This window comes from Spermophilus citellus (genome assembly GCF_964194105.1).
Source record: "Spermophilus citellus genome assembly, chromosome: 11".
Taxonomy (NCBI): Eukaryota; Metazoa; Chordata; class Mammalia; order Rodentia; family Sciuridae; genus Spermophilus; species Spermophilus citellus.
This window is the reverse complement of record NC_138192.1, coordinates 77,503,657-77,527,460: the sequence shown is the minus strand read 5'-3', so window position 1 is coordinate 77,527,460 and position 23,804 is coordinate 77,503,657. Positions and strand designations below refer to the sequence as shown.

The window sequence follows — 23,804 nt, the reverse complement described above, 5'->3', positions numbered from 1 at the left end:
AATAGTTTTTTATTTTTGGTTTGTTGAAGATTATTGACAACTCATAGATTTAAAATTATTTGATTTGTTACAGTCCATTGTAGTTGTTACTCTTTTTTTTTTTTTTTTTATTGCAGTACTGGGATTGAACCCAGGACCTCACACATGCTAGGCAAGTGTTCTACCACTGAGCTATATCCCTAGTCCCTAGTTACTCTTTTTTTTTTTTTTTTTCCCCCTAGTTACTCTTATTGATGCTGATAATGGTCTGTCTTTGGTTGGTGGGCCTATTCAAATTGGCTCTAGATTTTTTTTTTTTTTTTTTTTTTTTTTGAGCAAGGATTTTTCTGTTATATAAGCTGGTTTTGAACTCCTGGGCTCAAGTGATCCACCTGTCCTAGCTGAGACTATAGATGTAGAATGCTTTTAATAGGACTTTATGTCCTTCAGTAGCTTTCTTATTTCTTCTGGAAAAAGTTGTTTGAGACTTGTCTTGTATATGTATGTTTTTTTGCCATACCTGAAACTATCCTTTTCTCTAAGTCCTGATCATTTTTAATAACCATGATATTTTAAGATGTATGTGTGGTGGCATATGCATGTAATAACAACTACTTTGGAGGCTGAGGCAAGAGAATCTCAAGTTCAAGGCCTGCTTGGACTACTTAGACCTTGTTTCAAAATTTATGAAGATTGGGGATGTAATTCAGTGATAAAGCATTTTCCTAGCACGTGTGAAGTTCTAGATATGATCCCCAGTACTGAAAGAAAAAAAAACCCAAAAAACAAAATAACAAAGATCATAGTCTAAATTTGACTTCTTTTTTTAAAAAAAGTATATCTTCTCTGTGTTAATATTTTAAATTGTATTAAGCTTTACAGTATTTTTGGAAATAGATGGACTAAAACTTTATAAATAGAGTAGATTAAGTTAAGTATTATGACATCTGTCTTATTAGGATTGAAATTCAAAGCCAGTCTTGTAGAAATCAGTGATTTCCTCTTAATCATAATTCCTGGAGTTTGGGTATTGTCACTAGGCTCTTAAGGTTGCTACTATGAATTCTACAGTAGTTGGTGTTATTCTATTGGTTGTTAGCTGAGTCTGAATCTAGCCCAAGGTCTTCAAAATCTGATTTCTTATCTGTATCACTTGAACATATTTAAAATATAGAGTCCTACACCAGTACATCTGCAAAGAAGCCTGATAATGTCTGCATTTATCCTTACTGACAGGCATTTAAAAGGTACTGGTTTGATTGGTGGTATTCTAAATAAACAGCAATGATTTATGTGGCTATTTTATCCACGTAACATTTCTACTTGACTCTGAAAGGTTTAGTCTGAAGGTGATATATGGCAGGTATAGTTAAATATTTTGTAGTTAAAACATACTTCTTGCTATTAGTACTTAGATAATCCTTGATTGTTGCCTTTTGTTCAGAACTCTTTTATAGGGCTCTCAGAATTAAAAAAAGGGCATGGTTTGATTTAAAAGTTCAAATGAGCTAACTGTAGTAAGTATAAATTTCTCCAGATGAATATAGGCTAGTTAGAGCTTATCTGAATATTTTGCCTTAATTTTTTTTTTGGAAAAGAAAGTAATCATCTATAATCCCACCATGCTAACATAACAATTACACTTTTTGAGTATACTTACCAAATTTAGTCCACATGCAAACATTTTTACATAATCACGTCTAACCATAGTTAACAAGTACTGGTCTCACAATTGCCAAGTAATCCTAAATTCCTTCCTCAATTCCTATAGTTTAAACAAAACAAAAAGATTACATAACGGTGATTCTCATTCATAGTGTGACCTATATCTAGAGCAAGGAGAAGTCACTGTATGAATTCTCTACTGTCTCTGTTATTGATGGAATTGAAAAGTTGTATAAAGTAAAGCATCATACCCTTAAAAATCTCATTTTGTTTTGGATTTAACTCTATAATTTTGGCACTGTCATTATTCATATTTTCAAAAATTTGGCTGGTGTTACAAATGGCAAAACAATATGAAAAAATGTTCAACATCTTTAGCAACCAGGGAAATGCAAATGAAAACTATACTAGTATTTTATCTCACTCCAGTCAGCGTTGCGATTGTCAAGAATAAAAAAAAAAAATGCTGGCAAGGATATGGGGAAAAAGGTACACTCATCAATTTTTGGTGAAATTGCATATTAGTATAGCCAGTCTGAAAGGCAGTATTGAGATTTCTCAAAAACAAACAAACAAAAACTAGGAATGGAACCACCATATGACCCAGCTATTCCACTCCTGGTTAGTCATTGAAAAGAATTAAAATCAGCATAGTATAGCGATACAGGCACGTCAGTATGTATAACAGCACAATTCATAATAGCCAAATTATTGAACCAACTCAGATACCTGTCAATAGATAAATGGGTTAAGAAAATGTGGTATGTAGATATCTACAGCAGAGTTTTACTCAGCCATAAGGAAGAGTGAAATTGTAGCATTTGCAGTCAATGGATGGAACTGGAGAACATAATGCTAAGTGAAACAAGCCAAACTCGGAAAATCAAGGGTCATTTTTTTTTTTTTTAATATGTGGAAGCTAGAACAAATTAAGGGAAAGAGGGGGAGGGAGATCAGATATCATAAAGATATAGGGAAGATCAGTGGAGTAAAAGGTGGTGATATAGAAAGGCAGGGAAGAGTGACCAGAAAGGAGAGGGAATGTGGAATGAATTCAACATAATCACAGTGAATTCTACCTTTATGTATATGTATAAAGCACCAATCAAAAATAAATAAAGGAAGGAAGATCAGTAGAGTAGAGGGAGAAGAACAGAGAGGAGAGGAAGGAAAGCGTGTGGGCACTGGGAACTGAAATGGAGCAAATCAAATTCCATGCACGTATGATTTTGTCATAATTAACCCAGTTATTATATATGACTATATACTTTAAAAACTGTGGCTAGTATTAATATGAGTTCTCATCCTCTGAGCACATATATTACTTGATAAGAGTCAGATAATGAGAAAACTAGTGGCCATTTGATTTCATATTTGTGGAATTGTTTTTGATATATTTTATATGTTGATATAAGCCATACCTTGAAAAACATTTACATTTTGACTTTTACAATTCACAGTTCCAGATTTACCAGCAATCCTAATGTCCTAACAATTAGTAGGGAATATGAGCTCAGGCCTTGTAGTTCCTATGAGACGATTAGATTCCCTTTCAATTCAGAAGGCTTGGGAAGTGATGCCCTAACTAAATACATACCTTTCAACATTTCATGCCAGAAAAGGTTATGTTAGATATAGAAGAAATGATGCTGGTATAGTACATTATGAAAAAAAAAAAGATTTTGTGGTATGACATGAGACTCTTATCTTTTATAACAAAGATTCTTTGGGAACATTCTTTCAAGTTTCAGAAAGACTGAGATAGGAATATAATCTAATTATAAATCATGAGCTGCATCATTGTAAATTTCATTCATTTCTTTTAGTAAGATTGTATTTTTTTCCTCCTCCTCCAATCCCTGCCCCATGTTGGTTTTATAGTCCTCATAGATCTTACCTGAGCTCTGAAATTAGCACAAGATAAATTTTTCTTGGTGTTAATCTTTGAAATTGCTTTTTTTTTTTTTTTTTCATTTTAGGAAATCTACCTTCTTTAATGTATTAACTAATAGTCAGGCTTCAGCAGAAAACTTCCCATTCTGCACTATCGATCCTAATGAGAGCAGAGTACCTGTGCCAGACGAAAGGTTTGACTTTCTTTGCCAGTATCACAAACCAGCAAGGTAAGAAATACTTTATGTCATTATTTATTTCATGGCTCTGTACATACTGAATAAATAAATAGATGTAATATATTCAAAGTCAAGTAGAAGGATTTTTCTTTTAAAATTTTTAATGTAGCATTGTTTTGGGTGATTATAAAAGTAATCTAGAGGCTAGAAGGAACACCCAGTTGTTAACATTGCAGTTATTATTTCCTTGGCAGTATGAAGTAGTGGAAGTAATCAGTTTGTGTTATATGATTTCATGTCATTTAAAATTATAGTGTATGTTTATGTGCACAGGAAAACGTATGTAATGAAGATCACAGACTCATTGTTGGATATCTCTGGGTAGTAGAATTTTTAGGTGACTTCTATGTACAGTGGTCTCTCAACATGGGGATGGGATGGGAGGAGGGATTGTTCCAGGACTCCTGCAGATACCAAAATTTCTTACTGAAATGGTGTATTTTTTGTATATAACTTATGCATATTCTCTTATATACTTTTTTTAAAAAATGGATTAAGGTTTCTTTAAATATTTTTTAACTTAAGTCTCAAAATAAAAATTTTAGAAATCCCTTCTGTCCACTACTCTTACACTGTCATGACTTCTTTTTTTTTTTAATTTATTTTTTAGTTTTAGGTGGACACAATATCTTTGTTTTTAAATTTTTTTTATGAGGTACTGAGAATTGAACCCAGTGCCTCATGCATGCTAGGCAAGTGCGATACCACTTGAGCCACATCCCCAGCCCCAGACTTCTTTAAAAAAAAAAAAATTATATATATATATATATATATATATATATATATATATATATATATATAAATAAATTTGTGGTGTTGAGGATATATCTCAACAGTAGAGTAGTTGCCAAGCAGTGTGAGATGAGGTTCTGGGTTTGATTCCCAGCACTGTGTAAAGGGAAAAAAAGTTTTAAAATGTTATTGGTGCACTATAATTATACACAATAGCAGAATTCATTGGCATATATTTGTACATTCACACCCTCCCGAATATTTTAGATACCTCTAGATTACTTACAATGCCTAATATAATGTAAATGCTATGTAAATAATTAATATTATTTAGGCATTAATGACAAGAAATAGAATCTTTACGCATTCAGTACAGGCACATTTCCTGCCATTCCCCAAATACTTTCCATCTTCATTGGTTGAATCTTAATGGTAGAGCACTTACCCATCATACGCAAGGCCTTGGGATCAATTTGCAGTTCTATAAAACTAACAAACTAACAAACAACCACAACAGAAAAGATGTTCCACACTCATATTTTCTCTGCCTTAGTCTTGGAGTTAACCATTTCTGCAAAGAGCCCTGATTCCTTTAGCAGAGAATCTTATTTGGAAACAAAGAGTCTGGATGTAGTTGTGCTTGTTGCCACTACTCTTCCTATTTCTTCTCAGTGGACAGAGCTAGTAAATAAATGTGTATTCACTTACATGTATTTATATATACAGTATACCCATCCCACATATTTCTGTATTTGTATTAAAGACCACAGCTCACCTCTAATCCAGTCCTACACTATAGGGTTCTTTCTAGCTTTCTTCTTATTCATACTTGTCCCTATCATCTCTAACAATGAGAATCCTAGCTCTTGTTTTCCTCAATATATTTATACCTTTGTCTAATCCTTTCACATGTGATCATTCTCTTGATCCTACAAGGCTGCTTTCTGATTGGGCACCCATCTTACCTTGGGTGTTGGCTACTGGCGGGCTGTTCTTGTACCTTCCCTGGACAAGCTTCAGTTGACATCATGCTACCTTCATTTCCCTCTTGACTCCCTCCTTGTGTCCCTAGCCCACTAGACTGGTCATATAACATTGCTAAAAGTTTTCAGTAACTTGAGGAGAATACAACAACAATAAAGCTCTTGAACTTCAAATTTGTTGAAATTTTAGGCAGCAGTGGTATTAATTTCTTAAAATTTTCCTTTACTAAGAAACATTGATTAAATGTCCTCAGGGAAATAGAAAGATAATTTTGGCCTCTTTGTGCTTAGGCAAAAAGAAAAAGAGAACCAATAATTCATAGTATTTCTTCTTCCTACCCCAAACTTCTCTGTTATTAGCAGACCCTCATCTTTTGTGTGTTTGTTTTTTGTTTTAAATAAAAGAAAAATTCTACTTAGAAGTATCATTTAGACTTTTTCTATTGAAGAAAAATTTTTAAATGTTTTAGTATTCTGCTAATTACAGTAAAGTAATTAAAAGATTTTAAATATTATTTTAGTCTTAGAATTTCATAAAATCTAAAATATTATTTTTCTTGGTCATGAGATCATTGGTATAACATATTAGAAATCCTTGAATTTGAGATATTGTGTTAGAAGTTAAACTTTTATCCTGTATCTAAGTCAAGAGTCAGAATAAAGAAACAAACTTTCCTTCCTTCCTTCCCCCCCCCCCCCCCCACTTCCCCCTGACTTCTTTCACTGGGGATTGAACCCAGGGACACTTTAGCACTGAAATATGTCCCTAGCCCATTTTGTTTTTATAAAGGCTCTTGCTCAGTTACAGATGCTGGCCTTGAACTTGCAATCTTCTGTTTCAGATTCTGGAGTGCTGGAATTACAGGCGTGTGCCACTGCATTGTCTTAAGAAACAAATTTTTTATTAGGAAATAGAATCTCAGAGCTAAATATCTTCTTGTCTAGCTTCCTCATAAAAAGAAACTGAAACCCAGAAAGATCAAATAATTTGCCTCAAGGCAAGCTTAATAGTTAATGTCAACTAGGAATAGAATTTAGAACTTTTTACTTAAAATTCAATGCTTTTCCAGCCATATGCATGCTACTGTACTTCATATTTATCCTATTGAATAAATGAATGAATAAACAACCATACTTAGAAATATTGTCATTTAGGATGAGTTTGGTTGCTCTTAACATATTATTTATTGAATTAGTAACAGGTAGTATGACATAAAGCTCAGTGGTATCATCAAGGGCTTCAATTCTTTCCCCTCTCTACTCTCTTCAGCAGCTTGATCATAAGGTGTTCAGAAGATCTCTCTCAACTCTTGGGACTGTATACTCTCTCACTTGTGTTAAGAGTGAAAGAAAGAATTGCTTCTAGAAATTCTCAGGAGACTGATGAACTTCTATTGAAGAACCTCTTTTAGCTCCTCATGACAAACCTCTCCACAAATCTTGTAAGGCAAATAGGGCAAGACAAAGGTCCTAGAATAATTGGTTTTGTCTAGGAATGAGATTAAATGGTTTATAATAGGTCTGCACGTTATGCTTCTAGAATTAGGGATATAGCAAGCTTCTTCAAAGCTCTGGACTACATTGTAGTTACCAAGAGAAGGGGCAGTAGATGTTGGAGAGGGAAACACACTATCCAACTTCAAAAGATAACCACATTTTTATATTTTCAGTGGATTTGCTGGTAACAATTATCAAGTGATTACTATTTGTAATAATTTTTATAGGACAGTTATTTTGAAATTATTTCTTTTTCATGTAGATAATAGTTTTGTCTTTTGTGGAAATTTTATGTTGTAGTTTATCAGGGAATGAAATTGACATTATATCATATATCTTTGTCACAGGACATTGAAGTAACTTTTATTTGCTCATATGCTTGAATCTCCATTTTTAAATGGCAAACTGATTTTTCTAGTTGGTTTCTACCTTGTGTTAACTGTGCCTTTAATTGGCAAAGCAAAAGTTATTTTGTATATACATCTAATTCTCTTGCTGTTATTAACTAGTTCATTACAATTCTGATAACTGGTTCTCATCATTACATTTATTTTTTGACTATATAGCCTATGTGGTGATTAAATTCAAACTCAGCCTGTTTGTCACTACTAGTTGAATGATACAATAAATTTCCTAACTCCCGTTAAGACACAATTTCCTTATCTGCAAAGTGGGTTTAATAGTAGCATAGCACCTACCTTATAGAGTTGTTTTGAACTTCAAAATGGAATTATACATGTAAAGTTTTTAGTTTAGTACCTGACACCAAGTAAGTTGGCTCATTTTTTGATGATTAACTTGCCTTGTTTATGTATACTCTTGAAGCATTCTCCACTGCTTTTGTGTGTGTGTGTGTGTATGTGTGTGTGTTTGTGTGTGTGCATGTGCCAACAGAACTTTCAGTAAAATTACCAATAATTAATCTCAAATGATACAATAAGAAAATCTATTCTGCTTTCATTTTATTCCTCATTTTCCTAGGTAAGAAAGGCTCATGTATTAAAAGGTTATTTCTTATTTTTTTTTTGTGGGAAGGGTGTTCATTTATCATCATTATTGAGTACCTTGTAAACCTTGTTCTATCAAGGAAAGAATTTATGAAATGTATTGGTAATTAATTTGGTTGATAAACAGGCTCTTAGAACTGTTTTATAATGAAACCATCTTTTGTTATTTCAGCAAAATTCCTGCCTTTCTAAATGTAGTAGATATTGCTGGCCTTGTGAAAGGAGCTCACAATGGGCAGGGCCTGGGAAATGCCTTTTTATCTCATATTAGTGCCTGTGATGGGATCTTTCATCTAACACGTAAGTATGGTTGTTTATTCATTCATTGATTTCATTTAAGCTTGGTGTTTTATTTCCATTATTGCTTTAAAAAAATTAGAAATGACTGATTAGTAGAAGATTGCTTTGCTGTGCAAGATGAGTCATGGATTAATATGTAATTTTAATGTCACTTAGTATCATCTGCACTTGTGAAGACTTAATTCCATAGTGAGTATATGCTATTCTGATATTTTAGTTGAATTTTATTCCCTGTTCCTGGATTAAAGTTGTTGAAAAGTGTCTTTGAGGAACTAACTCTGTAGAGTGTAAAGACATTTTGAAATTTTCTTTTTTCTTTGAGTATTGAGTTCAGGATCTTATGCATGCTCAGCAAGTGCTCTATCACTGAGTTACACCTGTAGCCCTGAAATTTTCTTAAACTGTGGAACTTTTCTGCACTTTTAAACTTTTCCATGTGTTGAGAAGGCAGAACTGATAGAGAATGGGATTCTAATTATTTCAGAGGAGAGAAAGGCACCCTTATGAGTAATCAAAAGATTAAGGAGAAACTGTATATCAGCTAGTCATTATGGAGAGTGGGATATAATATAAAAAGAGAAAACACGTAGAACCTTGGGTTGACTTGAGTTCTTTTGACTACAAAATTGAACCAAGGACATAGCAATTCTTGGGCAAAATAGATGGGTTTAGGTTAAGGCTCAGGTCAAGACTGCATTTTATAATAATCTATTATAATTACCAAATTAATGCAAACAAGGAAAGCAAAAGTTAGAGGTAGGTTCCAGCTATGGTCTGGTTCAGTGTTTTTGTTTGTTACTGGTTCATAACTAGGTAATTATAGTAATTGGGAATGAGCATTTAGAAAGATTTGTGGCATTTTGATTAATTTTTTAAAAGTTTGAATCAAATAATTAAAAAGTTGTGCTAATTTTTTTTGTATGTCTTTAAAATTTTCATTTGCCTACAAAAAGTCATTTTATAGTATTTTACAAAAACTCACCACAGATAATTTGAGAAGCACTGTTTCAAATGGCTACCTATTGGTTAAATGTATGGAGAGACCTTCTGGCAAAGAATGAATTTGGTAGAAGGAAGAGAAATTCAGTTATGTTGAGAAGTGAACCTAAAACCTAAACATAGGCCTTTTATGTTTTTCCACTGGTTCTGGTGACTAATGTGAGGATTTAAAGACAAGGTGGAGTTAAACATGACTCCAGGGTTTTTGGACTGTATTACTTGAAAGAATCATGATCCCCTTTTAGAGATGTTAAGTATAGAAGGAGAAGCAAGTATTGAGAAGAGATGGTGGGTTCTATTTGGGACATTATTTAAAATTTTTGTACTTGAGATATATAGAAGTTGGATTGGTGAGGCAATTGTGAGAAAAGATGGCAACAAGAGAACCAACGACTTGAATATAAAAGGAATTGAATTTTTGTATGGAATAGAACTGAAAATAGAGTCAAGTTGGAGAGGTTTAAAAAATGAAACATTCATTGATTTGTAACAAATGTGAACTAATTACGTATAGCATGAAGCTGCAATATTTAATTTTTTCTACACATAGTAATGTGAATTTTAAGGTAATTATGCTGAGTGGAAGAAGGCAGTCTGAAAAAAGAAGGGAGGGGGGCAGTGGGTTGGAAAGACAGTGGAACGAGATGGACATCATTACCCCATTACCCCAAATACATGTATGAGGACAAGAATGGTGTGACTCTACTTTGAGTACAACCAGAGACATGAAAAATTGTGCTCTCTATGTGTACTATGAATTGAAATGCACTCTGCTGTTATATATAACAAATTAGAATAAATAAATAAAAATTTTTAAAAAGTAAACAAAAAAAAGGAGAAAAAAGATTTTGTCCACTGGGTGCAGTGGCACACACCTGTAATCCCAACGCTTTGAGACTAAGACAGGAGGGTGGAGAGTTCAAAGCTAGCCTCAGCAACGATGAGTCGCTAAGCAACTCAGTGAGTCCCTGTCTCTAAATAAAATACAAAATAGGGCTGGGGTTGTGGCTTCAATCTCTGGTAACCCCCCCTAAAACAAACAAACAAATAAATATCGATCATATGATGGATGGCTTGGGGTGTAGTTCAGTAGTAGAGCATGTTGTTTAGCATACATGAGAATGTGAATTTGATCCCCAGCACCACAAACAAACAAATATCATTTTTTAAGTTCAGGAATGTGCACATTATTTTTATAAATTATCCATTAGTTGTACATTTTTGGTGCACAGTTCTATGACTTTTAACATATATACAGATTGGTGAAACTATCATAACAATTACTTTCATCATCCCCCAAAATTCCCTTATGCCATTCCACTCCCATGCTGTACCTACCCTTAAACCTGGTAACTGCTTTTCTCTTCTGTTACTGTATTTTTTTTTTCTTTCTGAGAATGGTACATAGACGAAATAATAAAAGTACATTTTTTGTTTAGTTTTGAAAAAAATATTTACGGGTGAAATCTAATGGTGTTATTAGCATATTAATATCTCTGGGCCCATTCATCAGACATGTTTCTGGATCCTAGGAGGAGGTAACTGTTTTTTTTCCAGTGTGCTGGAGATTGAGCCAAGGGTTTGGTGCATGTAGGCAAATGCTTTCCTACTGAACAAAATTTTGTTAGACCCCCAGCCCTTTGTCTTTAAACATCGAAATTTTTTTTTCACTTTTTTTTTTCTTTAAATACAGGTTGGATATCCCTTATTTGAAATGCTTGAGACAAGAAGTACTTTGGATTTTATATTTTTTCAGATTTTGGAATGTTTACATATACCTAATGAAATATTTGTTGATGGGACCCAAACTTAAGCATAGAATTCATTGATGTGTCATATATACTCTGTATGCATATCCTGATAGTAATTTTTTTAAAAAAATACTTATTATTTAGTTGTAGTTGGACACAATACCTTTATTTTATTTATTTATTTTTATGTGGTGCTGAGTATTGAACCCAGGGCCTCACACGTGCTAGGTGAGTGCTCTACTGCTGAGCCACAACCCCAACCATGATGGTAATTTTATACAGTATTTTTAGTGTGTCTGTGACCTGTCACATGAAGTCAGATGCGAGTTTTTTACTTGTGGTGTTATATCAGTGCTCAAAAATTTAAGATTTTGCAGGATTTTGGATTTTTAAATTTTTTGGGTTAGTTGTGTTCAACCTCTGTTGATTTTTTTTTTTCACCCTCCAAAGTTTACCTTTTTAAAATTCTGTCTTAAATCAGAGTAAGTCTTGAACTAATAGAGTTCCCTATATCTAAAACATGTAAAATGCCTGGAAAATATAAAATGTAATAAAAAGGGTAAGATTTTTGTGCTTGTCAAACTTTCTACCTATGACCTTCACCACAAGGAATGAGGAACATCAGGGCTTTTGGTAAATGGTGTAATTTCCTATACTTAGCTTTAAGCAAAAGTTTTTGGAATTTCATACTTACTTTCTTTTTTTCTTCCAGCAGTATGAAGTCCCCATTGGAGAGGCAGCATCTTATGTTAAGATATAAATACCCTAGACTTACCCAAAAGCCGATTTGACTAAATAACTAGGTGCAACTGATAATAATAATGACTTTATACCATTCTGCTTACTTAATAGTTTTTCAGATTGTTATGTCTTGATGGTAGAAACATAGTGAGGTATATAGGCCTTACTATTATCCTTATTTTTAGGTGACAGAACCAAAGCTTTGAGAGGGAAAATCATTTGTCCAAGTTGCATAGCTAAAAGATGGTAGTTCCTGTGATTAAACCAACTTGATATGACTTCAGTCTTTTCTGCCACATTCTTTCTGTTACAGCATAGCATTAACTGCAACTCTGTTGTCTAGCCTCTGGAAGAAATAATGCTTAAAGTAAAACTAACAATGCAGGAAGAAAAGTAGCTAATTTTTTAAGGGTTAAAGTAGCTTGCTTACATTTATTTATTTCTCTTACTATAACTTGATAGTTTATAACTGTTTAAATTTATATGATACAAAGTGATATGATTGTGAATGTAATGTAGAATAATGAAATCAAACTAAATCACACATTCCATCACCTCAAATACTTAACAATTTTTGTGGGAAGGACATTTGAAACTTACTCTTGTAGCAATTTTGAAACGCTTAATATTATTAACTGTATTTACCATGCTGTGCAATAGAACTAAAACATAACACATACCCCCCCACACACCCATATTTCTTCAATTTCAATGAGATTGACAATCATCTCTCCATTCCTCCAACTCCCAGCATCTGTAATCACCATTCTACTCTCTACTTTGACTCTTGATGCCTATGTCAGAGCTCCATGGAACTAAATTGGGAATATTTGGTTACATTACAATGTTTGCATGATCCTATAAGTACTATCCGGGTAGAATTTTTTTTCAGTTATTTTTATTTCTGAATGAAACACTTGAGATTTGATAATTCTGTCAAGTAGAAAGTCAGTAAAGGTGCTGGGGTCATGGCCCAGAGGTAGAGTGCTCGCCTCCCATGTGTGAAGCCCTAGGTTCGATCCTCAGCACCATATATAAATAAATAAAAATAAAGATATTGAAAATATATTTAAAAAAAAGAAAGTCAGTAAAGGATTTTGGTGGATTTCTTGCATTTAGAATGTATTCTTTTCAATTAGTTTTGTCTCTATTTACCTAAGAAGATACTGGGTCTTTAAGAACTCATATTAGGGATGGGGATGTAGGTTAATGGTAGAGCCTTTGCATAGATGTACAAGGTCCTGGGTTTGATTCCCAGTATTGTAAAGAAATATTTTTCCCGTATTTATAAAAACACTGAAAATTAATATTCCAAAGATTATTTAATGGATTAAATTGCTTTTGAAAACAAAATAAATGCACATTATACTTACGATGCATTATTATTATGGAAGATTTTATTGTCATGAAATTGTTTTAAAAAGCTAAATACCAGGTTCACTTTAAAAATTTTTTGAGGTTAATTATCCACATTTTTCCTTCAGGTTATTTTTTACATAAGCCGAGTAAAATTAAAAAAAAAATTGTCTAAACCTTTATTCACTTTGAAGCAGAAATTCAAGTGTATTGTGACGTTCAGGATATATATATGCGTACATATACATATATACATATATACATACATATATATACACATATACACACACAAACACACACACACACACTTTCTTTTCCTTTCCTTTCCTTTCCCCTCACTCCCTCCTCCCTCCTTCCCTCCTCCTTCCTTCTTTCTTTTTTTTGGTACCAGGGATTGAAACCAGAAGTATTTAACCACTGAGCAACATGCCCAGCCTTTTCTATTTTTTATTTTGAGACAGGGTTTTCTAAGTTGCTTAAGGCCTTACTAAGTTGCTGAGACTGGCTTTGAACTCATAATCCTCCTGCGTCAGCTTCCTGAGCTCCTGGGATTACAGGTGTGTGCCACCATCCCTGGTCAGGATATATTTTTTAAAGTAATCTCTTAAAAGTTAGTAACTGTTCAGGAACTGGGGTATAGCCCAGTGAAGGCTTGGGTTCAATCTCCAGCACCACCCTCGCCAAAAAAAAAAAAAAACTATTTAAATGTTATTAAAAAGAATAATGGGGAAAAAATCTAATCATATTAGTACAATACAATTATTTTTTATATTTTCAACCTGGTCCTTAAAGTGGAATGTGTATGGGTTTATAATCAAACCTGAGAATAAAAAAAATCAGTTCTCAATTGCTAGTTATGTAACTATGAAAAAAGTAATACTGTGTCTCTGAACCTCAATTTTCTCAATTACAGATGATACAGCTAATGAATATTTATATATAGACCTTTCGTGTACTACAAGGTGAAAGGATATAAAATATAAATTTAGAATTCTATCAGATTCATCCCAACCTCACTCTCCATCTGTGTGTGGATATTAATTTTTTATTAATTTTTTATTGTTTTTTGAATAATTTTAGGTACATCACATATTGGAATAGATAAAACTAGGTTCAGAAAAATGTATCTGATGTAGTATTGGGGTACAGATTGAGAAATATTGTTCCTGCTTGGATGCTTACTCCTCTGTTTTACTTTCATAAGTGATGAAACACCATCAGTTTCCTTTGTTTTCTTCTGGAATAGCATTAGGAAACATTTTCTTTAATGGGCCATATAGTAAATATTTTGCTCCATGAAATGTTTTGTGTGTGTGTTTTTGTGTATACATAGGTGTTTACAATGTTTTAAAAATGTAAAAATCCTTCTTTGCTATAGGATCATTCAAAAATAGGCCACAAGTTCTTAGTTTGCTGATCCTTTTTCTAGACTTTCTTTGTGCAATACAGACACATGGGCATATATTGATTCTAAGTCTTATCTTTGTTGAAAATATTGAGCAGTTTTTTCCGTTGATTTCTTCTACTCCTTTTGTACTTGGGAGTTCTTATTCTCCCTAAGGTCAAGGTCAAATAATATTAACTGAATTTCTTTTAAAAAAGTATTACTGGTTTCTTCTAGTGTATTTTCGTATATTTTTATTGAGATATATAATATATTAGAATGGGGAAAAATGCACAGACCTAAAGTATACATCAGGATGCATTTATACACATGTTTGTGCACCAGGTAGATCAAGATACAGAACATTTCTGCCACCCTTTCCAGGGTAATCACTATTCTGACTTCTATCATGTTCAGTTAGTTTTGTTTGTTCTTAAACTTCACATAAATGTAATTGTATGTTCTGTATTCTTTTGTGCTTCCTTCTTAGTTTCAACATAATATCCGAGACTATTTTGTATATTGGTAGTGATAATTTGGAATTTTGTTAAGTCAGAAACTTGGATTTTTATCCTTTTTTGAGGTTGATATTCAGAAAGTTGAAGTTGCTAGAAGCAACTCCATATTGTCATATACAGTAGATTTGAGTGGGAAGAAATTTGGGGGCAGAAAAAAATGGCAGGTTTTTAAAGTATTTCTTGGAGGATATAATAAGAGCTGGATTTCAAAAAACAGTAATACTAGAGGGAAAAAGTAAGTTTGAAAGACTATGAAAAAGGCATATGACTTAATGATTAACTTTTCTTTTATCTTTAACAAATTGAATTCTTCTCAGATAAGTGTTTATCAAAGATTTAATACAAAATAGGCAACAGGGCTGGGGATGTAGCTCAGTTGGTAGAGTGCTTGCCTTGCATTCACAAGGCTCTGCGTTCAATCCCCAGCACCACCAAAAAAAAAAAAAATCAGAAATAAGGAAACAGCTACCATGTTATGGGAAGCAGATTGTTTTTAAATTCATACATACAGTAAGTTTTAAAAAAATAGATGTCTTATTTTAAAAATGATATATTTTTTCCTCTAGGGTTTAGTGAGCCAGTAGGACTTGTTTTCATCAATTTTTTAATTAAATTATTCTAATTTGTTATACATGATGGCAGGATGCAATTCATTTCATATTACACATATAGAGCACAATTTTTCAAGTCACTGATTGCACACAATATTTTCACACTACTTATGTCTTTATACATGTACTTAGGGTAATGATGTCTAACTCATTCCACTATCATTCCTATCCCCTTTCCCCCTCCCTTTCTCTCCCTACCCTTTTCTCCATCCAATGTTCCTCCATTCCTCCCATGCTCCCCACACCCATAGCTATTATGAGTCAGCATCCTCATATCAAAGAAAACATTTGGCCTTTGGTTTTGGGGGATTGGCTTGCTTCGCTTAGCATTATATTCTCCAACTTCATCCATTTACCTGCAAATGCCATGATTTTATTCTCTTTTAATGCTGAGTAATGTTCCATCATGTGTATATATATATATACAAAAGTTTTCCTATCAATTCATCTACTGAAGGGCATCTAGAAGTTGGTTCCATAATTTAGCTATGGTGACTTGTGCTATATGGCTGTGTCCCTGTAGCATGCTGTTTTTAAGTCCTTTGGGTATAGTCCGAGAAGAGGGATAACTGGGTCAAATGGTGGTTCCATTCCAAGTTTTCCAAGGAATCTCCATACTGCTTTCTAGATTGGCTGCACCCATTTGCAGTCCCACCATCAATGTATGATTGTGTCTTTTCCCCCCACATCCTCGTCAACACTTATAGTTGTTTGTATTCTTGATGGCTGCCATCTGACTGGAGTGAGATGAAATCTTAGAGTAGTTTTGATTTGCATTTCTCTAATTCTCGAACATTTTTTCATAGGTTTGTTGGTTGATTGTATGTCCTCTTCTGAGAAGTGTCTGTTCAGTTCCTTGGCCCATTTATTGATTGGGTTATTTGTGTTTTGGTGTTAAGGTTTTTGAGTGCTTTATATATCCTAGAGATTAGTACTCTATCTGATGTGCTTGTGGTAAAGATTTGCTCCCATTCTCTAGGCTCTCTGTTCACCTCACTGATTGTTTTGCTGAGAAGAAGCTTTTTAGTTTGGATCCATCCCATTTATGGTTTCTTGGTTTTAATTCTTGCAGGAGTCTTATTAAGGAAGTTGGGGCCAAATGCGACATGATGGAGATTGGGCCTACTTTTTCTTCCAATAAGTGCAAGATCTCAGGTCTAATTCCTAGGTCTTTGATCCACTTTGAGTTGAGTTTTGTGCAGAGTGAGAAATAGAGGTTTAATTTCATTTTGTTATATGTGGTTTTCCAGTTTTCCCAGCACCATTTGTTGAAGAGGCTATCTTTTCTCCATTGTATGTTTTTGGTGCCTTTGTCTAATATTAAAGATAACTGTAATTATGTGGGTTAGTCTCTGTGTCCTCTATCCTGTAGCATTGGTCTACAGGTCTATTTTGGTGCCAGTACCATGCTGTTTTTGTTACTATTGCTCTGTAGTATAGTTTAAGGTCTGGAATAGTAATGCCACCAGCTTCACTCTTCTTGCTAAGGACTGCTTTGGCTATTCTGGGTCTCTTATTTTTCATGATTGCTTTTTCTGTTTCTATGAGGAATGTCATTGGGATTTTTATTGGGATTGCATTGAATCTGTATAGTGCTTTTGGTGGTATGGTCATTTTGACAATATTAATTCTGCCTCTCCAAGAACAAAGTATATCTTTCCATCTTTTAAGGTCTTCTTTAATTTCTTTCTTTAGCGTGTTGTAGTTTTCATTGTAGAGGTCTTTCACCTCTTTCATTAAGTTTATTCCTAAGTATTTTATTTTATTTTATTTTTTGATGCTATTGTAAATGGAGTGGTTTTTCCTAGTTTCTCTTTCAGAGGATTTGTCACTGATGTATAGGATTTGTCACTGATGTACAGAAATGCCTTTGATTTATGGGTGTTTATTTATTTTTTAAAAATACTTTTAGTTGTAGATGGCACAATATCTTTTTTAAAAAAATTTAAAAATATATATATATATTTTTAGGTGTAGATGGACACAACACAATGCCTTTATTTTTATGTGGTGCTGAGGATCGTACCTGGGTCCTGCCCGTGCTAGGGGAGCGCTCTACTGCTTTATTTTATTTATTTATGTTTATGTGGTGCTGAGGATTGAACCCAGTGCCTCACACATGCTAGGCAAGTGCTCTACCACTGAGCCACAACCCCAGTCCCAAGGGTGTCGATTTTATATCCAGCTACTTTGCTGAATTCATTTATTAGTTCTCGGAGATTTCTGGTGGAATGTTTTGGTTCTTCTAGGTATAGAATCATATCATTTGTAAATAGTTATAATTTGAGTTCTTCTTTTTAAATTATCACTGTTTTTATCAATTTTTAGAAGCAATATAACTTCCTATTGTTAGATTTTTAAAGCTTTGAACATGATGAGCTTATTGAATTCACTGATTTCTTTGCTTTGTAGAGCTTGACCTTAGAAGTTTTAAAATTATATTTCAAGAAGAAGCTAAGACATTTGTGTATTCTCTGAAGGACTGGATCTTTGGCAGGATTACTCTATCTAGTGACAGCTATTTATTGATAATACTTGTTAAAGATTCTCAGTAGTACTTAGAAATATGACTTTATGGGCTAGTAATAAGAGTTCTGCTTTCTGAGGTAGGGGATAGTTTTGTTCCCAATTTAGAGACACATATGGGAGGTTCTGTTATATCGAACTGTTAACTATATATAAATGTATAATTACTTATAATTTTAGAGGACAAAATTTTAAATGCAGCTTGATTTTTTTCAGCTAAGATAGTATGTATGTATGTGTGTATGATGGTGGAGGTGATTTTGGGAAGAGGAGATACTGCCTGTACTTTGTATTCACCAGTTGCTTTTTATAGTTAAAATTTCTGCCTATGGACTTATTTTTGTGTGAAATTTCAACTTCTTGTATTATTTTGCCTTGCTTATTTCTAAAAGGAATTTTAACTCTCTAAAAGACAGACATTAAAACAACCAAGAAAATGATGAGAGCCAAGAAAAAGTAAAAATTAAAGAGGTAGATTAATAGTCAGGAGCCTAAATATTAGACTGTGCCAAATGAAATATTGAAATCAGGAATCAATCTTACTGCTGAGCATCACAGTAGTCAAGACAAGGAGAGAAATTATGGATTGTGTCTTTTCTTTCTTTCTTTCCCTCCCTCCCTCCCTCCCTTCCTTCCTTCCTTCCTTTCTAAACCAATAATCAGTGGGAGGTTTGGAAGTACAAATAAATCTAGGGCTAGTACAGACACTTAAAGAGACCACATTGTGACTTTGCTGCAGTGTCTTCCTTAGACTGGCTTTCATCCTCATCGTCACAATAGATCTTTTAATACTAGGTTTGGATCTCCTTGCAAGGTGACAAGTAGGAAGAAAAGAACCAAATGTGGAATGAAGAATCTACGTAAGATGGACCATTTTTTAAGAAACCCACACAATGGCCTCCACTTATTTTTCAATGGCCAGGAATAAGAATGTGGACAGTACTAACTGGAAGAAAATCTGTAAGAGATTTTTAAAAATATCACGTCTTACTAATCTGAAATTTGGATTCTTTTGCTATAGAAGATAAGAGTGTACTGGGGAAGCCCCTAGAAGTCTGTATCATTCTTGTCTGGAGAGCAGGCCACAAACATACCAACGGATCCATGTGATTGTGTCTTCATGATTTGGTCATATTGCATTTGAAATCAAATACCAGTAATAGGTACTATAAAATACCCATGTTATCCAGTATGTAACACAATTGTAAATTTGCCATTGGTCAAGTAAGTTATCGAAAAGGAAATTAGGCGTATCAAGAATGAATCTGGGATCAAGAAATCCTCTTTTCTTACCCTCTATAGTAAAAATATTATTTTACAAACTTTTTGAGATGAGGCCTAAGGGTTATTTAGAGGAGCATAACCTTAAAAATAAAGACTAGAAATTACTGAGCTTAGGGTCTGTTTTCTTGACAAAGGACTGATAAGTGTGTTTCTACAATCACTGGAAAATAACACTAGGGTTTCTCTCCCAGTGAGAATTCTTATATACGCAAGTGAGAGGACTATGGCTGACATCATTTACACATAGGGATATTTAGTAATATTAAGTTTTCATATATTTCTTCAAATAACTATTTATTTAAAAATATTTTGAAAAGAAATTTCTGCTAGGTTGGGTGCTCACAATAAGTGTGATTATTCTCAATCTCAGCAATATTGGCATTTTAGGGAAGCTCATTCTTTGAAGTGGGAGGGGCTCATGTGTACTGCAGGACATTTGGCACCATCCCTGATGTCTTTCCATTACATGCCAATAGCACCTCCCATCAAAAACCAAAATGTCTCCAGACATTGCCAAATGTTCCCTGGGGAGCAAAACTGTTCACACTTGAGGACCACTGCTGTGGACCTATACTATTAGCTTTTATGTATTTATTTTTAATCAGCACCGACCAATGGAAATATAAGGTATAAATGTGAGCTACATATGTTAAAATTTCTGATAGTTTTATTTAAAAAGTAAGAAGAAACAGTTGAAATCAATCTTAATAATATATTAAATTAACCTAATCACAGTATTTTCAAAGTGTGATCAATATGAAAAATTGAAATAATTTACTTTTTTGGTATTATGTCTTTGACATCTGGTGTGTGTTTTATACTTTGAGCACATCTTGGTTTAGACTGGCTACATTGCAAGTACTTATTAATAACTTAATACTACTTAATAGCATGTGTCTCGTGGTTTCAGTATGGGATAGCCTGGCTATAGAATTGAGTTGCAGAGAGTGATGGGTGACTTGTTTTTCTTTAGACCCTTAGGGTTTTAATAGGTGAATGCGTTGCAGGGTGTGTGGTGGCATTTTCCCCTGTAGTCCCACCTACTCTGGAGGGTAAGACAAGAGGATTGCTTAATCCCAATTTTAGATATACAAAAACGACTTAAAATTATTAAGAATTGTGCATTAAAACAATGAGAGGGGCTAGGGATGTAGCTCAGTGGTAGAGCATTTGCCTGGCATATGTGGGGGTGGGGTGGCAGGGGTGGAAAGCCAGGCACAGTAGTGCAAGCCATAATCCCAGTGACTCTAAAGGCTGAGATAGGAAGGTCACAAGCTTGAGACCATCCTCCACAACTTAGCACGACCCTATCTCAAAATTAAAAATAAAAGGACTGGGGATGTAGCTCAGTGGTAGAGTACCCCTTACTTTGGCTTAGAATGTTGTAATGTCAGAGTTATCAGTAATCTTTTTCTGTTTCTGTAAAATGTTTTTAAGCTGGGCTAATCAAGATGAGTCAAACAGGATGATTTAGTTAAGGTGTTTACTTTCAGATAACTAAATGAGTAAGTTCTGTTGTTAGAGAAGCTACTTTCTTGATTGTTCCCATAGCATTATGTTTGTATACTGTGTTCTACCATAAAGGGATAATTCTAAAAAACTTCAGTGCAGTCAACCTGTGCATGTGTGTGTGTATGCATGTGCATATGTTGGGCTGACAGGAAAGTAGGGCTGCCCTTATACCTGTTTGTCTTAATAATAAACTAATTTCTTTATGTGTAGCTCTTTCCTATTTTGTATATTCTTGGTGAGGGGATATTATCCAGCTTACTCATTTCACTATGGAAGTGTGAAGGGGACCTTGTTTGTTCTTCCAGTAAAGCCTGGAGGTGGCCATCCAACCCAAGGTGGGCTTTGAAAGATGCAAAGACGAAAGAACATCATTGAGAACTCAATACTTTATTTCATGTGGTATTTTGAAAAGTAAGAATGATATTAAGGGAAAGAAACACAGCCTTTTAAATAGATTCTTAGCAATTTAATTAACATTATGCCAATATATTTAATATGCATAGTGCAGAATTATCTAAACAAAATTCCTATTTATGAGAGCAAAGGGAAACTAGACAGGCCAGCTCACTATTGTTTGAAATATGATCAGTAGTCATCTACTTGAAAAGAAAAGTATTCCCTTATATATATATATAATTGATTGGATTATATGCAATTTAGATACAAAGCTTGTGATTTAGAGAAAATAAGGGTCATTCCATAGCACATATAAAATTGTAATTCATTTATGGGTTCATACCTCTTTTCCTTATACTTTATGAATAGACAGTTTTACACTCTCCTTTTTGATTAGATATGACCAAGTAGATGCTATTACTTAAAATACAGTTTTAATTTTATTTCTTCTTTCTTTTTTAAAAAATGTTTTCATTTATAATGATGTGTGTAATATTATGGCTAAGTTTTTATTTCAGCCAATAATTTAGCTTCTTTTTAAGCTTTTCAATGTTTGCTTTTCTTAAAGAGAGAGAGAGACAAAGAGACAGAGAGAGACAGAGACACCACTCTGGGAAGTAGAGCATTTCAGTTTGGGGAATAAATGCTAGTTATATTGTTTGATTTTGATACTATTTCTTTTATTTTGATATGTCTGTGTAGTTATACAATTCTTAGAAAATACTCCTCTTCCTCTCTGTCTCTTCTCCCAAATATGATTTTAAACCCTTGACTGACTACACTTTTCTTTTGACTTTTACCCCTCGTACGCTGGTCAGGCAAATTATTATGCAGGTAGAACTAAGATCAATCCATGTAGATGATTTCTGTGCAGATGGTTAGAATTTGGGGCTGGAAAAAATAAAAGCTCTTATCCTTTCTCCTTTGTTATTAATGACAGATGTGTCTTCATTCTGGTTTATATTACTGTCCCTCTGTATCTGTTTTAATTTCATGTCTAAGTTGTTAAAGCTTTAATTTAACAATAAGATTCCAGAGAGTTTCTTTAGTTTTGTTATGGGTGTTTGGCTAAAAAGAGATGAAGATGGAACTAATGGAAAAAATAGTTTTTTAAGTTACCTTTCTAGTTTATATGGAATTATAGTCCTCAAGGCACTACTGCTTTATTGAACTGCTAAATGAGAAGGTAAAAAGGCCTTCATGTAATTGCCCCACCCCCTTAGGTTAAGTTAGGTGTTTATATGTTTAGTAAATCATCTGTAATTACCGTAAACATAAATTACTATTTTCAAGATTCCCCTCCCCCCTTCTACATAAGACCATCATTTAAAAGTTTTAAATGAGTCACACATTTTTGCCTAGACACAAATTGCCAATATAAGGCTTTCTTTGATTGTATTCTAAAATAATAGTTTTTTCCCTTGAGTCCTGTAATTTTCTTTTTCAGCAGTATTTATTAAATTAATCTAGTATGGATTGCAGTAAACAATTTGACCAAAAACCATATGTTTTCTTTGTTCCTTTAGTACAAATTCAATGGGTTAAGTAATTATACAGTGGTTTTCATCTACATATACAATGCATTCTAATAACCAACTTCTCTTTACTGTGGAAAATATTATAGCAGTAGGAAACAGTTTCTTCTACTTTTCATTGTAATGTTGTATAAAGCTATTTACAGTTTTATTGCTTGAACATATCATGTGTGTCTTGTATCTATTTTAGGTGATTGAGGAGTTCTTTTTCTTGAATATATGTATTTTCTGACATATTTTAGAGGTTCTTTTTCCTGTCTTCTCTGCCCAGAATAGCCAACTGTATGGGTTCTTTTTAACTCTTGTTTCACTAATAAGTTGAGATTACTCAGGAATGTGGAGGCAACTTTTAAGATCCTGGAGAGTCTCTTGATCTTCAGGCATCAAGGTTGAACTGTTTTATTTTAGTTATCAGAACATTGTCAAAGCATTGAGACTGACTTGGTTTGAAAACCAGTTCATTTGTTACACTTAACTTCCATGAATGAAATCAGATGAGCACTTGATTTTATTATATGACTCTTCAATTTCCCTGTAACTTGTCCTTTTGCAAATTTTATACTTGATACCCTTAAACTACCCATTGTATGCCAGGTACAGTTTTCCCACATCGGTGACCAATCTTAGGGCTTTGTAGTGTACTTGCTGGCTCTAGCAGTTGAAGGAAAAGCAGGGGTATAGGGTTCTAAGGGCCATAGGCTATACAGCAGCATTTGTCCTTTAGAATCAGAAATTTTCTTTCTACCTTGGTGACTTTAAGGTGTCATTTTAGAATTCCCCAAATTGGCCATGAGCCTGGAATTTGCTTGCTCAGGGCCATGATGTTGTCTGGTCCATCTTCTCCCGCCCCAACTCTGTCTTTGCTGTCCTTTTACTACCTGGCTGTTACAGTTTGG

At 33.8% G+C, this 23,804-nt stretch overlaps 1 protein-coding gene across 2 annotated transcripts in view; it reads left to right on the top strand.

Moving 5' to 3' along the window:
- OLA1 (Obg like ATPase 1) overlaps window positions 1–23,804 on the top strand; it is a 149,543-nt gene that overhangs the window by 14,682 nt on the left and 111,057 nt on the right. Inside the window, exons 3-4 of one of the 2 annotated variants that reach the window (XM_081262251.1) lie at window positions 3,624–3,767; window positions 8,168–8,295. In XM_081262251.1, coding sequence (XP_081118377.1) covers window positions 3,624–3,767; window positions 8,168–8,295 — 272 coding nt within the window. The remainder of the gene's footprint in view (window positions 1–3,623; window positions 3,768–8,167; window positions 8,296–23,804) is intronic. The other variant, XM_081262252.1, reaches the window with a different exon arrangement.